This window comes from Monodelphis domestica, chromosome 5 (genome assembly GCF_027887165.1).
Source record: "Monodelphis domestica isolate mMonDom1 chromosome 5, mMonDom1.pri, whole genome shotgun sequence".
In the NCBI taxonomy this organism is placed as follows: Eukaryota; Metazoa; Chordata; class Mammalia; order Didelphimorphia; family Didelphidae; genus Monodelphis; species Monodelphis domestica.
This window is the reverse complement of record NC_077231.1, coordinates 301476146-301493558: the sequence shown is the minus strand read 5'-3', so window position 1 is coordinate 301493558 and position 17413 is coordinate 301476146. Positions and strand designations below refer to the sequence as shown.

Here is a 17413-nt window from a genome sequence, read left to right as displayed (position 1 = left end):
GATAGATAGATGATAGATAGACAGACAGAGAAATCCCGAAAAGATCAAACACAGAACCCAAAAATATAGATAGCTGAACTTTTTGGTATAGAAAGAACTGTAAACAATAAGGATGTACCTATATTAAGGGATAGATAAATAAATTATGTCATACAAATAAAATGTATTATTGGGTTTTTAAAAATTGATGAAAAGAACACATACAGAGTGATCTTGGGATATGTACATAAACCAGTGTATCAACTAATGAGTAAATCAAGCCAAACTGTAGCAACATTTTATACAATGACTACAGGTACAGAATGAGACATGTTTTAAGACATAGCCAATGTATGAATTTGCTTATCTGAAATACACACAGAGACACATATATGCATATTTGTTATAAAGGAGGACTTTTATTTTGGTGGGAAAGAGATTGTGGGAAAAGAGTGTGGGTAGAAAGAAGCATAGAAATGAAACAATTTAAAAATATAAACAAGAAAGCAGAAGGAAATTCCGAAGGGAACACAGATAAGCAAAGAAATGTTGGTAATACTGTGTTAAAGAAAAAATGAGATGTACAAAATAGAGATACATGATTTCCCATTCATGCTTCATTTTTATGTTCTTTGCTTATCAAAGTGATGATGGAGTTTGTTTAGTCCATAATAAAAAAATTTAAAACAAACATAAAAGGACTTTTGTCCCTTGAAATTTTTCTAGATCCATGATTATATTTTTTTGTATATAATTTCTTTTTTATTCAAAAACTTGAGCAATTGTCAAATCATACTAAATATACACTACAAATCAATAATGAGGCAGCAGTGGCTTGGTGGATAAAGCATAAGGCCTGGAATTAGGAAGATCTGGGTTCAAATTCTGAGTCTGACATTAGCTCTCTACTCATGGGTAAGTCATCTAGCCTCTATGCATCTCAAGCCACTTTCTGGGACTTCTCTACGATGTTACAGACAGGCTATACCAACATCAGAAGTTTTATTGCAAATAAGGATTAAAATAACAAAAGTGAATTACTTCCCAAGTCTTGATTGCATGGTACATATTCAAATGAGGCACTCACATTAATCGATAGCAGGCTGGTGTAGAAGATATAGTATAGAGCTCATAATCATAAAGACATAGGGTTTAATTCTACTTCTGATATTCATGAGTTCTATAACTATTGGCAAGTAATTTACTCACTCTGAGCTCCAATTTTATCATTTGTAAAAAGGGGATAATAATACCTTTAGTACCTACCTCATGGGGTTTTTGAGGGTCCCAAGTAAACTGGAAAGCATTTAAGGGATTCAGTGAACGTTGATTATTCCTGTGTGTAATTGTAATATTTGTTATTTTAAATAGCTTCATGTCAAATATTTGAAATATATGAGGACAGATCAAAACAAAGAGGTAAATGTTAAATTTTTATTTATTTTCATCTTAAACACACACAGACATCATTTGATTGGCTCTTGCCTTAGTCAAGTAATAAAATTTTAAAGAATAAATGTATCATTTCTGTATTGCTTTTGCCTTTTGCACCTTATATTTTAAATGCCTTTGTCATCTGAAAATGGATAGCCTCAAGAATAGATCATTTTTAGTCATTTACATTCTAGTCTAAAATTGAGACATCAAAGCATCTATTTCTTTAAACTTGTCAGTTATATCCTCAATACATTCTCCAGTTCTGAAGGCTATTCCATCAATTATAAGACAATCCTCTTCAAACTGGTTTTCACATGGGATATCTTCTGAAGCTTCCGTGTTGCACAGAGACACCTAAAGTGAATAACGGGACACATAGTTTACAAGCCCCACAAAAAGCATCCCTGAACTTCAACCATATACTGGCAAATAACTGAAAAAAATCAAATGAAGTATTGTTGACTGTGGAAGAGAATCCTGGGTGTGAATTTGGAAGATACAGCTTTGAAAGAGTAAATAAGCCATGTAAACTTTCAGAGCTTTGGTCTCTGTGTCAGTAAATGTGAATAAAGAAACTGACTCTGATCCCAGGACAGGGTGACTCACATAGAGACATTGCTTGGTACAGTTTTATGAAGCCCAGGGAAGACCTCTGTTGATGTGACGTGTAACTCTCACTGGTGTTTTTGTGATTAAGAAGTGTGCAAGTCACAAAACCAAGCTGAACAAGGTTTGGAAGGAAGTCTTTTGTCACCAGGTGTCACATCTGGGTTTGTTTCACAGAATCTCCCCCAGCCATGCCAGAGACACACAGTCAGCTTCTCTGAAGTGAATAGCAGAGGTTAATACTATAAAGGCTGACTTTGTCCCAACACTATTATTTTAATAAGGTATATTAGAAATGTGAGTTTTTTAATCACAGTGGTTTTTTATCTTGATTCTCTATTAGATTAGTGTGAATCATTTTAAAGCCATTACTAGTGGAGAACAAAGCCTCTTACCACCATGCATCTTCTTTTAGTGGCTGAGGTTAAATACTAATAATGGTTTTTGTGTGGTCCAGAGAAGCATGAAGGGAAAAATATTTATGAGATGTGGACACCAAATGTTGAGGCATTTTCCCCGAGTTCTCTTTTCCATTTTCTCGGTCCTCTCTTCTCTCCTTTCTTACTCCTCTCCCTAATTTTTGTTACTTTCTCTGTCTCTATTTATCTCTGTCTTCATCACTCTCTCTTCCTTCTGACTATCCCCCTCCCTTTTTTCATACGCTTCAGTTCTTCCATCTCTAGTCCATTATCCACATAGCTGCCAAAGTGATTTTCCTAAAGAACATGTCTTACTGTGTTACTGTGCTACTCAATAAACCCAAGTGGCTCCCTATTACAGTTGTTTATCCTTCATTTCAGGGATCAATGGCATCATAAAGTGATGTCTTGACTTGAATATAAATTGGATTTAAGTGAGGCAGAATTTCACACTCATCAGCCTCTGTCTCTTCTAGAGTCATCCAAGTTCAAAGGCAAGACAAAAATCCAAAAGACTGATGATGGCCAAGGATGATGTGGACGATCTTGGCATCTATTTCTAACCAAGCTCTAAAGGCTGCACAAGCACCTGCTTCAACCATCTTTGTGGTCATTAAAATGAACTGTTCTTATCTGCCCATTCCATCAGGAATTTTACATTCAGACATTCCCCTAACTCACCAATGAGTTTGAGGCCTGTGGGTTACCCTCAACCTGGTTTAGCCCATCTGCCAAGATGATTTACCAGAGTATGACTGTTGTGCATTCTATAGCTTCTCTTACCTGGGGTTTATTACCTCCAGTGTCTAATACAAATTCCTCTATTTGGCAATTAACATCCTTAAAAAATTACCTTTATGGCCTTATTATATATTACTCACCCTTAAATACTCAATACTGTCTTTGTTGCTGCTCCCCATTTATAACACTGCATCTCTCCCTTATGGCTTTGCTGAGAAGCATTCCTTTCTCATTCATATTTCTGTAGAGATGCTTAAAGCTTAGCCTGCCATCTTTCGGAGTGCCAATGTCTTACCTTCATATTACCTTGGACTTATTTTGTACATACTTATACCTGTTATTTGCCCACAATTTTTTAATCTTGTCAAGGGAAACATTTTTTCATCTTTGTCTTTATAACCCTCGAGCTTAACCCAATGTTAGAACATATTTGGCACTTATTGTTTGTTATTAGGTATGTTCCAGGCTCTTTTAGAGGCTTACTTTAAAAAAAAAAGAATTAAACACTTATAATTTAGATAAGTACTTTTTGAGTATCAAAAATTCATGCTTTACTAATATTTAAAGTTAGTCACATATGCCCATCCTGTACACTTCACGTGCATATCCTCCCAATTCATCACCATCACAGGTATACCCAGTGCTTATAAGGTCTTTCTAACTTTCTCCTAACAACATGTGGCTACAGGCAGAGTATTCTGATCATCTACCTGCCTTTCCTCACCCTTGTTGTTCAACCAGCCCATCCTCTCTTCTTGTATTATAATTGTTTGGTAAGATTATTTATTCATGCTCTTCTGATTTCCTCATTGGTTATGTGTTACTGCCCACTATTGATTCTAAGAAGAAAGGTAAGAGTTTAAAAAAAAGAGTGTTGCTTTGTGCCTCACTGCCAAAAGAAAACATTGGCAAAATGTTAGAATTAAGAAGATGGACCTTTGCTTTTGTGGGAAGCTTGAGGTCAGAAAAGAGCTTTGTCATTTCTAACAAGCAGGGTAGTTGCTATCATGTTCAAATCTGGGTCCAACTTGTTGTCATTATACTACCTATTCCAGACATTTATATTGAAGAACAAACTTTATAGATTATCTATGCAAATGCAGATTGAAATCTGGGCAATTGACATTCTTCATCCTCTTGGCCTTTCCCATATAAGTGATGGGAGATCCCTTCCAGGAAGTTCTGCAAAGTTTTCAAGTTTGATGAAATACACAAACAAGAGCACCTAGAGATCATCACCATCCATTGTGAATTGGTCTTCTACTTGGACTCTAGGCTGGATCTTCTGCAGACATTTATAATCAGAGGGTCATTAGCAAGGTCATTTCTGATATTATATCTTCCAAGGAGTCTCAAATGATTTTGATGTTTATAAGGTTCTTTTGCAAAAGAGACTCTAAGACCGGGTTTTGTTCTATCAAAGCAAAGGCTTTTTCATGATCAATCCTGGCAATCAAACAATAAAGCACAATGAGATATTTTATTCTCTACATATTTCAGTTAATTGTGAAAGAGTAAAGATATGGTCAGTCAGTCTTTTATGAATATTGTCTGTGAAAGCCTACTTATTTCCTGCAAAAACAGTGAGAATATTCTTGATTTATATATAGATGTCTCTCATAAAGGTTATTGTATGAATGGGAGAATAGTCATGTATTGTTGCCAACATATCAGCAACAACACATATCATATTTTAGATTTTTGAAGCATTTGCATATATATTGTCTCATTTAATACTTGCAATAACTCTGTAAGATGACAGATATCATTATCCCCAAGTGTGCAGATGAAAAAATGAAAATTTGTGTAGGTTTATTGACCAATCTAAAAACATAAAGTTACTAACTAGTAATGATTAGCTAAGACCTGTATCTTCTGAGTCTCAATCCACTGTTCTTCCCACTTTACCAAGCTTATTCTTTTATTTTAAGTAATTACAGCATCTTGAAATGGAAGATGTAAACTGACTGAAACGTTTACTTGTTGAAATAGAGAAAGGTAAACTGAGGGGAAACTGCTGTTCTCTGGCTGTGACTTGAGAGAGCTGCTACAGGAACCCGAGGCTGCTTATTTATAATGGAGGTAGAACAGAGAAATGCTGAGGGATGCCACCACACAGGAATACTGCTATTCAGGGAACTACTTATAAGGGAATGCTCTGGGGCTTGTTCTGGGGTTTGCCTATTGATCCCTACTGATGACTAATGGATCAATCTATTTCCTAACCTCCTTCCTCCCTCACTTAACCAACCCTCTCCACCCAGTTCTTCTTGAAGCCTTAAGCTTCTTCCCTCCCACCTGAGTGAACTATAAAGATTCTCTTTTCCTTTTTCAAGTCAAGGGGTTTATTGGGATAACAAGATGGGAAACTGAGGTAAGAGGGATGAGGATTTCCCTAAACTATGGGGATAATTTTAGGAAGGTTTGATAAAGTATTCCAGTCACAAACTGTGACTCTGAGACAGTTAGGGAGATGGAGGACAACAGCAGTTCAAAATCTTCTTTCTTCTTCTTTACAAATCAGCCGGGTCTCTCAACTTAACCCCAGAAAGACACAAAGTTCAAAATCTCTCCTTTTCTCCTGGCCCGCTCAACTCTCTTATAGACCACCAACTCAAAAGATTCTCCCCTGGTCAGCTTCCACTGCTCAGAGCCAGAGTGACAGAGACCCAGTCCCAAAAGCCAAGTTTCTCTTCTCAGTGTCAACTTCAACTGCTCAGAGTCAGAGAAACCCCAAAAACCAAGTCAGCCTCACAAAAGTCTTTCAGCCAGGTTCAAACCTCCAGGGAGAGAAAGAGTGTCTTCCAGTCAGAGACCAAATCCAAAAACCAGTTTCTGTTCTCAGAGTGTGGCCAGCAAACCCCCAACTGCCACTCCTGGGAACATTCCATTGGAATCTTCTCTTGATTGACAGCTGGGTCTTCAGCCTTGCATCTTTGTCTACAAGTCCTGCAAAACCTCTCTCTCTTCATGTCTCTATCACAATCTGCTTTATAATATTTGTGTGTGGACTGTCCATGTTAAGTGTTTATTTAGTAATTTTAGGTCATTTCACTATTATTGTCTTAATAATATTGCCATCATTATTGCTGCTTAAGAAATGCAAATAATTAGCAAGAACAACAAAATTAGGAATTCCAATCTGCATTTTGGAGATCAAATTATATATTCCCAGATTAAAGAAAATGGAGCTTTGATTGCTTGTTGGATCTTGGGTGTGTGTGTATGTTTGTGTATATGCATGTGCACGCATGCATGTATGAGTACATTAGTGAGGAGATGATGAATTATACATGTTGTTGTTCCCCTCAAGTAAGGAAAATCATCAAAAGCAATCTTTGGTATTTGACATTCAAACCTTAAAGAAGAAATGAATAGTGGAAGCATTACTGTGATATAACCAATATTTACCTATCAAGGTCACCCACCCCTTTTCTCCTTCCCCAACAAGGATTAGACTAGTTTTCCCTAAAAGGTAACAAAGTTATTCCTAGAACCTAATTGGCTTTCCTTGTTGCAGCTTCCTGGTGGTATCTTGACATACTGACATGGCTTCCTGGCCATCCAAAGCTCATCTATATAGTCTGAGACCTTCAGTCTTGGTGGATATCCCAAGACTGTGTGAGTCACCGCAGCCTGCCCTAGTCAGGCTTCCATATAAAAGCTAGGAAAGCTATGTTTACTGAAAATATGTAATACTGTATCCTTGCTGAATATCCTTCCTACACTATAATCAAGTAAGCTTCTTTTTTTAACTGCTCAATAATCTATTAATGACTACTTTCATTCCACATCAAACCTGAAATAATGCAGTGCTAATCAAGCTTGCTTGCCTTTAATAATTACAAAACTTTGAATCAAAAATATCCTAAAAAAGATATTCTCCGGAAATAAGCATACCTAGAATCTGAAAATGATAATTTTGGTCTTTTTTGGATTGCTTATTTAAAAAACTCAACTGTCCCTTTGCCTAACCTAGGCTCTTGTCACATTAAACCTGCTTGTAAAAGCTGCATCAATTTCCTGAAACTACTAACTGTAAAAGGGAATTCTTTATTCTCTTTGTCTATGTTGAATTAATCAACCAAAAACTTAAAAATGCCCCTACTTAATATTAAGTAAGGGAGTTCACAGTCATTTACTTGAAGATCTCCATCCTTTTAACTCAGTCAGAAACTTGTGAATCCTTTGATAAGAGTTTACACCATCAGAGTGTATAATTGTCATAGGGATTGTATAATTGCCATAACTAAAAAAATCTTTTGAGAAAGAAACATTTCAGGAAATAGAGCTCAATAACTCTTTGCATATAGAAGATTAATTGTTTGAAGAAGACTCCATGAAGATTCCTGAAAAAACCTCCATAGCATTAGAAGATCCAGAATAAACTTTGGAGTATAACTGATTGAACTTTGGGGGGTTAAACACAAGTATTTTGAATGTAAATTTGTATGCCACAGGGGATTTCCCCCTAATTGGTTTATTGTCAATGTGCCTAGCAAACAATGGCTTGCTCTCTCTCACTTTCTCTATCTTTTTTATTTCCCTCTTATCTCTAACTATTGTAGTTTAAAATGATCCACTGGGGAGACTAGTCTCCCAAAGGATCACAGGGGTGATTGTGAAAGAGAATTCTTTACTCTATTGTCTATCCTGAGTTAACATTAACTTATGTACCTCACTATATTGTAAAGACAAGATTAATTCTCCTTTGTCTACATTTTAAATTGAATCAACAAAAGATTGAATACCCTACTTATTGCTAGGTGAGAAGCCAGCAAGATATTTGGAGAACTCCACCTTTTTTTTTAACTCAATCAATCAGAAACTTGTGAATTCTTTTAAGAGTTCACACAAGAATTCACACCCTCAGAAACTGTTCAATCAGGAAACCCTGAAGCTTTTTGATGAGAAATTGACCTTTAGAAGGTGAGAAGTAGATCCCATAGACACTGACCCCTGAGCAGTGCTATACAATTTGGAAACTGTGACTGGCCCCTATGAAAAGGGGAAGGGACTGTCACCATAAAAACAAGCCCTGAACTCCTTCAGAGCAGATTGTCTTTGAGAAGATAGTCTGAAGGCATTGTCTTCTGGAGATAATCTTTTGTCTGGGGAGAGTTTTTGAGGGAGCATTGCAGGAGACTGTGGCTTCAATTTAGACTCTCACTCCTGGATTATTTTGTTGGGTGAGTGAAAGACTGACTCTTTTCCTGGTTTCCTAAGAGACCAGCTTTCATCTTGGAGGAAGCCACATGTTTACTAACTACCAGCCTTCCTGGTTGAGAACTAATAAATCTCTGCCTGGATTAAGCATACCTGGAGTAAAATATTTAAGTTGATAAGATATATAACCTCTCTAACCCCCTCACATTTCTCTTTATTGTTTCTTCTCTATTTTGTAAAGATTTGTAAATAAATTTCTGACTCAGGATATAATAAATACTGGTGACCACATAATTTTATATAATTCTTGTCCAATCATTAATTTTAACCTTTAAATAACTATGATATATGCTTTATAGGCAGCCTTATCACTCTAAATAATGCTTCCAGCCTCTTCCACTGATTGTCGAATTCCTCCTAGAATTTCCATTTTGTGGAAGTGCCCAAGGAGTCATGCTCAATCCTGTCTTCTCCTCCCTCCACTCCTAGCTGCATTTTAGAGATGAAGAAACTGAGGCCCAAACAGGTTGCTTAAGATCACACTAAGATGAGAGGATTTGAATCCAGGTCCTTTGACTCCAAAACTGGTGTTCTTTTCACTACCTCTCAATACTTAAGCTTATGATTTGTGAAGATGGGATTAACTCTCCCCTGCCCATTTTTTAGATTTAATCATGGGAAGTATGTATGTATGTATGTATATATATATATATATATATATATATATATATATGCCCCATTTATACTTGAAGTGAGGAAGGTCTGTGATGTAAGTGTGCAATTGTGGGTGATGAATCGGAATTGACTGACTTCCCCCTGGGCAGTATTAAGCAAAGCTTTAGGTGTAATCATTGGTACACGTAAAATAGAAGGAAATCACAATAAGTGAGAAAAAGGAATGGTCTTTAAAAATGCCAAGAACCTCTTGTGAAGAAGTCTTTCACCTTCAGCTTGATCTTGAAGGAGCTTCAGCTTGAGATCTCAGACTGAGTGAAAAAGGCTGACTCCTTTCCTGGATTTTCTGAAGGGATTAGCCTCAGGAAGGAGGAGACATAGATATTAACAAACAAAAGTGACATAAAAAGAAAATATATAAACAGAAACTTCTATAAGAAAAGAAAATGGTTGACCTAGATGAATTCCAAGTCTACTTTTTACCTCAATCCTATGATCATCTGATTATTGAACTAAAGGTCACAGGAACCTTTGAATATCCAAATTCAATACAAATTTTTAATATGTAAAAATGATGTTCAACCTAAAGAACTCTCTGTAAGAAAAATTCTGCTTTTTGTAAGGAAAGCTTCAAATGACTAGTCTTCAAGGAGAAATAATATGAAGGGCCCTAAATACCTTTCTTCCTGCTTGTATTTCATTCCCATATGCATCTGCCTCCCCAAATGTCTTCACAGGTTCTTCTGCTTCCTTCAGCATTTGTTCCAGATCTTTTAGTACATCTTCTGTCTCAGAGACAACTGAGAAAACATCAATAGTAGGGTTAAAGTGTTACCTCCCAGTTAATTCAATGCATTTTATTTTTAAAATCAACCAAAGTAAAGATAAAAGATAAAAAGAAACACTTCTTGTTGCTTTTATAGCTTTTCTGTCTAGTGGAAACAATCCTTAGGAGTGAGCTATTGAGGATTCCTCATCAAAGTAGGGGATGGACCCCCTATGGAGCCAAGCACTGTAAATGATTATAAAATACCTTTGGAACAACTACAGCTAGCAAAAAAAAAAAATACCTATTACAAAAGGCACATGGGAAAAGGGAAAGTAGAAAAGCTCAGGGACTTAGTGATATCTGGGGAATTCTGAATATGTGTGGGAGAATCTTGGCTCTTATACTTGTTTTCTACATACTCCTGAACAAATCACCTAATTCCTGGTGCCTCAAAGTTCATGTCAACAATGTGTGAATAAAAGGATAAAATCTGGGTTAATGCTTCGAAACTGTAAGTGAATAGGAAAGCTAAGAAACTTGAGAATTCTTTTATATTCTAAGATCAAATAAAGCAAAAAATCTATAAATCACTCATATGGCATGACAGCACATATTCCACATATCACTAGTCCTTTTGAAACTCTGAATTAAGTAACAAATCATTATCCTGATGATAGATGCCATGAGAGCACAGATTGAGGAGAGGAGGCCAAATGTGAACCAGGGCTCACAACAGCAGCAAATAGAGTTTATAAGGCGCTCTTCTAAAAAGCACCATGGTTCTAAGGGCAGGGCCCAAAGACCCATCCCTCATCAATATTTCCTCTGGTCACAAAAACCTGATATATCACTTCTTATTATGTTCTGTACATTTGAAGTTTAGCAAAGTTTTATTTCTTATAGGAGCACAGTTGAAAGTATAGGCAAAATGGAAATTTAATTGAGTAAGACATTACTGTTAGGAACAAAAAAAAAATAGGACTGAGATGTTTCCAGCAAAAAGTCTTTATTAATACCTAAATTCGAAGATAACTACCAGTTTACATGTATGCAAACATACGATTGCAATAATAATGATGTATGGCATTTCTATAGAATTTTAAGGCCTATAAACCGCCTTATGTACATTACCTTATTTGAGTATAAAGTAGGCATTATTGTGTCCCTTTTCACATATGAGTAAATTGACACATGCTAATTTATAAACTATCTACTACACCTATTAACCAACAGAGTTAGTAATGGAACCCAATTCAGGAAGTAAGGGGTACTACAATGCAAAAACACTAGGCCTGAAGTCAGGAAGACTTAAGTTTAAATCAGGCTTCAGACATTTACTAATTTGTGTGACCCTGGCCTAGTCACTTAACCTCTATCTGCCTCAATTTCCTCAACTACAAAATGAGGACAGTAATAGCACCTTCATCATAGGATTGTTGTAAAGGAGCAAATAAGATAATAATTATAAAGTGAATAGCACAATGTCTGGCATATCGTAAGCATTATAAATCTCAGTTATCATCATCATCATTATCATTGTTTCTACACAATGTGGTCTCTTATCAATATAAAGTCGGCATCTCAAAAGTATTCTTTCAGTTTTAAGTTCTTTGGCTTATGCTGGCACAAATGCACCTTATCCATCAATAGATAGGGAGGTACATATACATAAAAATGACAGTCCCTGACACCAAGTCATATATTCTGTGCTCCATAATAGGATATGCACATAGATAAGTATAATGAAAGGTAGAGCATGACAGGGACAAAGAGATCTACAGATCAGAGAAGGAGAGATGGCTTTACATGGGGGGAAGAGATAGTGCCTGAGGTATGACTTGAAGGAAGAAGAGGCTTGGAGGACATAGGCAAAGATGGTAGAACCAACAGAAGCAACACAACCAAGCTCTACAATTACTTCAGCAAAGATGGAAAAATAGCACCAAGTAGAGTGTTAGGGAAATTCAAGGAGAAACAACAGCAGGTCATATTTTCAGGGAAGTTCAGCATAAGGAGACATTTAGAGGCTTCCCAGCCCTGCACAGGGCCTTCTAGGAAGATCTTCCCAAATCCTTCCAACCCTGGGATTGGCCTGAGGTCTGCAGCTCTGTACTAGAGCTCCAGGGTTCAGCTCAAACTGGGCCTAAGGCTATATGCAGTAGAGGGAAGAAGAATAGTGAGAAGCTGTGTTACTCTGATCTGAAAGCTGGATCTTGTATCTAGTACTAAATGAGTCTGGGGTCTGAGATGATATACCATGACCAGGAATAGCTATAAGGACCAAGCTTGAGGCTGTGGGTTGCAAAAAGGAAAGAAGAGAGGCAAACAGGGGCTGTGTGGCTCTGACTCTGGAGTCAATCAAAAGAGCTCACAATGATTGAATCTACAGTTCTATATAGCTAATGGATAGAGGAAGGCAAACAGCAATCTACTAGAACTCCAACTGAAGCAAATCTATAATTATATAACCTAGGATCCAAGCAGTAATAGGCGTTTGTACAGTTCAGATCAGGAAGAAAGTAAACTGACTTTATCCAAAATCAGTTCAAGGAGCACTGAAAAGTTGAAGGTACCTGGCCTGAGCTACTGGAGATCTTAGAAGAACACAGTACCTCAAGAATGAAATAGCAGAACTCCAGAGAACACAGATCAGCAGCACACAAAGCCCAAACATCCCCCTGAGGAGTGCACAAAGCTTATCCTTAACACAGTTCCAATTCAGAAAGTAAGACAAAAAGAATGAGTAATCAGCAACAACAAAAAAGACAGATATGATGAATAGTTATTATGGATCCAAGAACACCCATAATGCAAAACAGAAGAAAATAATTCTATGTCATATAAAAACAAAGTCTCAAAAATTAAGGGCAACTAATACAGAAGGTCACTTTGAATTCCTGGAAGAAATGACACAGTATTGTAAAAAAATCATAATTTAAATGATTTGAGATTTCCAGAGAAAAGAATTGAAAAGGAAATGAAAAGTTTAACTGATCTGGTTAGAGTTACATTCTGGGAACTAAGATAGCAGAGTAAAGGACTTGATGTTCCCCTATTGAAAGAAAAAAAGATAAAGAAAGAAAAAGAAAGAAAGAAAGAAAGAAAGAAAGAAAGAAAGAAAGAAAGAAAGAAAGAAAGAAAGAAAGAAAGAAAGAAAGAAAGAAAGAAAGAAAGAAAGAAAGAAAGAAAGAAAGAAAGAAAGAAAGAAAGAAAGAAAGAAAGAAAAAGAAAGAAAGAAAGAGAGAGAGAGAGAGGAAGGGAAAGAGGGAGGGAGGGAGAGAGGAAGGGAGAGAGGGAGGGAGGGAGGAATGAAGGAAGGAAGGAAGGAAGGAAGGAAGGAAGGAAGGAAGGAAGGAAGGAAGGAAGGGAGGGAGGGAGGAAGGAAGGAAGGAAGGAAGGAAGGGAGGAAGGGAGGAAGGAAAAACTACAGTGAAATAACGTGCTCTTTCCCACATGGCAGCAGAGTGTCTGGGATGGTAGAGTCCAAGGTAGGGACCTTGCCTAGCCTAGGCCATTTGGCAGGGGCAAGGAATCAGCAGAGTGGGTGCCATACCAACTCACAAAACAATGGAGAATTGGTAGCACAGGTTAGTGAATATAGATGGACAAAACAGCTATAAACCTCTCCAAAGAAAGCTAGTAGGACCACCTCCTTGACATACATACCATGAGGAACAAGGACAGTCAGTCCTACACCAAGTACCAGAGAAGAATACTCTGCAAGCTTGGAGAAGCATGCTCTTTACCCCAGGAACAGAAAAGAACAGCAACATATAGGTAAAGTAACGGGGGAGGGGGGGGCATATAGAAAAATGAACAAAAGACAAAAAAAAACAAAACCTGACTTTAGAAAGTTACATAAGTGACAGGGAAGTTCAAAATGTGAACTCAGACGAGGACAACAATGCAAAAAAAAAATGAAGCCTCAAAGGAAAATGTGACATACCCAAAGGCAAAGGATATAGGACTACAATATAGAATTACATAGTCAGCAAAACTGAGCATAATCTTTCAAGAGAAAAAAAATGGTGTTTAAGGAAATAGAGGAATTTCAAACTGACCAAATACCAGAATTAAAACGAAAATTTGATGAGCAAATTTGACACAAGAGAAGCATAAAAAGATAAAGTGAAAGGATTTTTGAAATGGTTGGACTGAGTACAATCATACCTGGAAAAGTGATAATTGAAATAATTAAGATATATATGATACTAAAGAAGACAAGGTACTTAAACTATACAAGATACTTAAAGTATCTAATATACTTCAGAACTTTATTAGTAAATTAATCTAATCAAAAGAGATAAGGAAGAAAAATGAATCATGATCAAAGGCACTATAGATAATGAAACAATATCAATATTAAACATATATGCACCAAATGGCATAGCATTCAGGTTCATAAAGGAAATGTTATAGAAGTTACAAGAGGAAAGATAAAGTAAAACATTACTCATGAGGGAACTCAACCTTCCCCTCATAGAAATAGATAAATCTAATAAAAAATAAACAAGAAAGAAAGATAGTAAATTGAACTTTCGAAAAGCTAGATATGATAGACTTCTGGAGAAAACAGAATGGGAATAGAAAGGATGTTTTTCCTCATCAAAATATGACATCTTCATAAAAATAAACCACATAACTAGGCACAAAAACCTCATATTCAATTGTGGAAAAGCAAAAATATTCAAAGTATACTTTTCATACCATAATGCAATAAAACTTACATTAAACAAATGGCACTGGAAAGAAAATCTAAAAATTAATTGGAAACTAAACATTTTGTTCCTAAAGAATGAATGATTCAAAGAACAAATCATAGAAATAATCAATGATTTCATTAAAGAAAATGTAAACAACATATCAATATTAATGGGATATAACCAAAGCAGTACTTAGAGGGAAATTGATATCTCTTAATTCCTACATCAATAAATTAAATAAAGAGCAAAGCAATGAATTGGGCATGCAACTAAAAAATCAGAAAAAGAATAAATTTAAAATCCTCAATTAAACATCAAACTAGAAATCCTAAAACTCAAGGGAGAGATTAATAAAAATTATAGCAAAAAATTGAACAATTCAACAAAAAATATGACAAGAAGTCGGTTGTATGAAAAAAATGAATAAAATAGATAAACCACTGGTAACTTGATTTTAAAAAAGAAAACCAAATTTCCAGTATCAAAAAATAAAAAAAAAAATGTGAAATCACAACCAAAGAAGAATAAATTAAGGCAGTTATTGGAAGTTATTTTGCACAACTATAAACCAAAAAATCTGCCAATCTTTGTGAAATAGTAAAATATTTGCAAAAACATAAACTAACTAGACTAACAAAAGAGGAAATAGAATACTTAAACAACCCAAAAACAGAAAAAGAAATTGCATCAGTATTTCTATTTATATCCAACAGCAAGAGATAGAAAGGGACAGTCTCCAACAGCATGAGATAGAAAGGGAAATTCCATTCAAAATAACTAGATAATATAAAATGCCTTGGGTATACCTTCCAAAATGAATACAGCAACTATATGAACACGATTACAAAAGAAAATAAAGTCTAACCTAAATAATTGGGGAAATATTTGCTCATGGATAGGATGACCATCATACCCAAATTAATTTACCTATTCAATGCCATACTAATCAAAATACCCACAAAATATTTCATAAAACTAGAAAAAATAAGGATACAATTCATCTGGAGGAACAAAAAGCTAAGAATATGAAGAGAATTAATTGGGGGAATGAAGGAAGTATACCTGCCTGTATGTACCAGATATCAAAATATACTATAAAACATCAAAACAATCTAGCTAAGAAATAGAGTGGTAGATTACTAGACTAAATTAAGTAATCAAAACATGACAGTTAATGTCTATAGAAATTAAGTATTTAATAAACACAAAGACCCAAGTTTTTGGGGAAATAATATATTATTCAACAAAAATTTCTGGGAAAACTGGAAAGCACTATAGCAGAGAGTAGGCATGGACCAATATCTCACAACTCACCAAAATAAATTCAAAATGGATATTTGATCTAGAAATAAAGTGTAAAACCATAAAAAAATTAGAACTTGGAAAGATTTACCTATCAGAGTTATGGATAAGGGAAGAATTTATGACTAAACAAAATATAGAGAACATTACAAAAAATGAAATAGATAATTTTTACTACATTGAATGAAAAAGGTTTTGCACAAATAAAACCATGCAACCAAAGAAACAAAAAATTTTGAGGTGGAATTTCATAACAAGTATCTGACAGACTCATTTCTCAATATATAATTGAACTAAATTAATAAGAATACAAAACATTCCCAATTTGAGAAATGGTCAAGAGATAGGAACAAGTGGTTTTCAGAGGAAAATATTAAAAACTATTCATAGCCATATGAAAAAATGAAATGATAACTATAGAAATGACTATGAGAATGATCATAGAAACCACAATTTTAGAAATTATAGAAATAACTATAATGACTATAGAAATAAAAACTTTAGAAATCAAAATTATAGAAATAGAAATTGGGACAGTGCTCCAAATGAAGAAAATGATAATACCCAACACAATGCCCAACAACAATATATAAAAAATGGTGCTCGTCCAAAAAATACTGGAAGTGCTAATGCCCCTCGGGGGGTGCCCTTCGGGGGGGGTGCCCAAGGAACATCCCAAATATAATGAAGGTGGTTCTTCCTAGACTCTATTGATTTTGTTGATATTAATTAACTCTTTTCAGTTTTGTCTCCCCTCCAAGTTGTAGGAAAGAATCAACTTAAAACTATGATTGTAAAATTATTCACTGAGACATTTTTAAAATAGCCTGAAATTCTCCCTCTGGCCCTATTTTATCTTAGAAGCAGGCCTAGAAGAGACCTACACATCTCACCATTTGAGATGCTTTTTGGACATCCACCTATACAGGCTAAACCTTTTTCCCCTGCCTATACATCACTATTAGGGGGAGATACTACTATTGCTTCCTATATACAGGAATTACAGCACAAACTGTGTGAACTTCATGAATCTGGAGCTGCAGTACAAGCCAGAACACTAGACTTTTCTCTTCATGACCTGAACCCAGGAGACAAAGTGTATATTAAGAATTTCAAGTGGAAGACTTCCGGGTAATCATGGCTGCAATCTAGACGCAGCACATTTCCTCTCCCCAGCACCGAACGAAATAGACTACATCAAAGGAGCATAAAATCACCTTTGGAGGAACAGAAGGACTCCCCAGTACCCCACAGAGGCAAAGGTACGTGGGGCTTGAACATTTCCACACTAAAATAAGAAGGAAAAGCTTGCACAGAAAAGTGAACTGAGCCGCCCTTCCCCCACCCCACCTCCCCCACTAAACCAGAGTGAGCTACCTGAGCGCTCACCGGGACAGCAAGTGAGTGGGGAGCGTCTCTGTCTGGGGGGGCACTCCAGGGTCCTTGGGATCTGGGGACTGCCAGGAAAAAACGTCTCAGGGCGCTTTCACTGGAGAAGCCAGCTGACTTCGGGCGGGCTGCGCTGAACAAGGCACGCTGATTATCTGGGCGGAGCTGAATACCTGGGCTCGGAGGCTGGGAAGAACTAGTCTGAAGCAACCTAAATTCACAGAAAA

At 36.1% G+C, this 17413-nt stretch overlaps 1 protein-coding gene across 1 annotated transcript in view; it reads right to left on the bottom strand.

Moving 5' to 3' along the window:
• Positions 1-1399: 1399 nt before the first annotated feature.
• Positions 1400-17413, bottom strand: part of ZCWPW2 (zinc finger CW-type and PWWP domain containing 2) — a 335386-nt gene continuing 319372 nt past the window's right edge. The window contains exons 8-9 of the mRNA XM_007505209.3: positions 9702-9823; positions 1400-1770 (exon numbers count right to left, since the gene is read on the bottom strand). Of these exons, the coding sequence (XP_007505271.2) occupies positions 1609-1770; positions 9702-9823 (284 nt within the window). The 3' untranslated portion in view covers positions 1400-1608. The remainder of the gene's footprint in view (positions 1771-9701; positions 9824-17413) is intronic.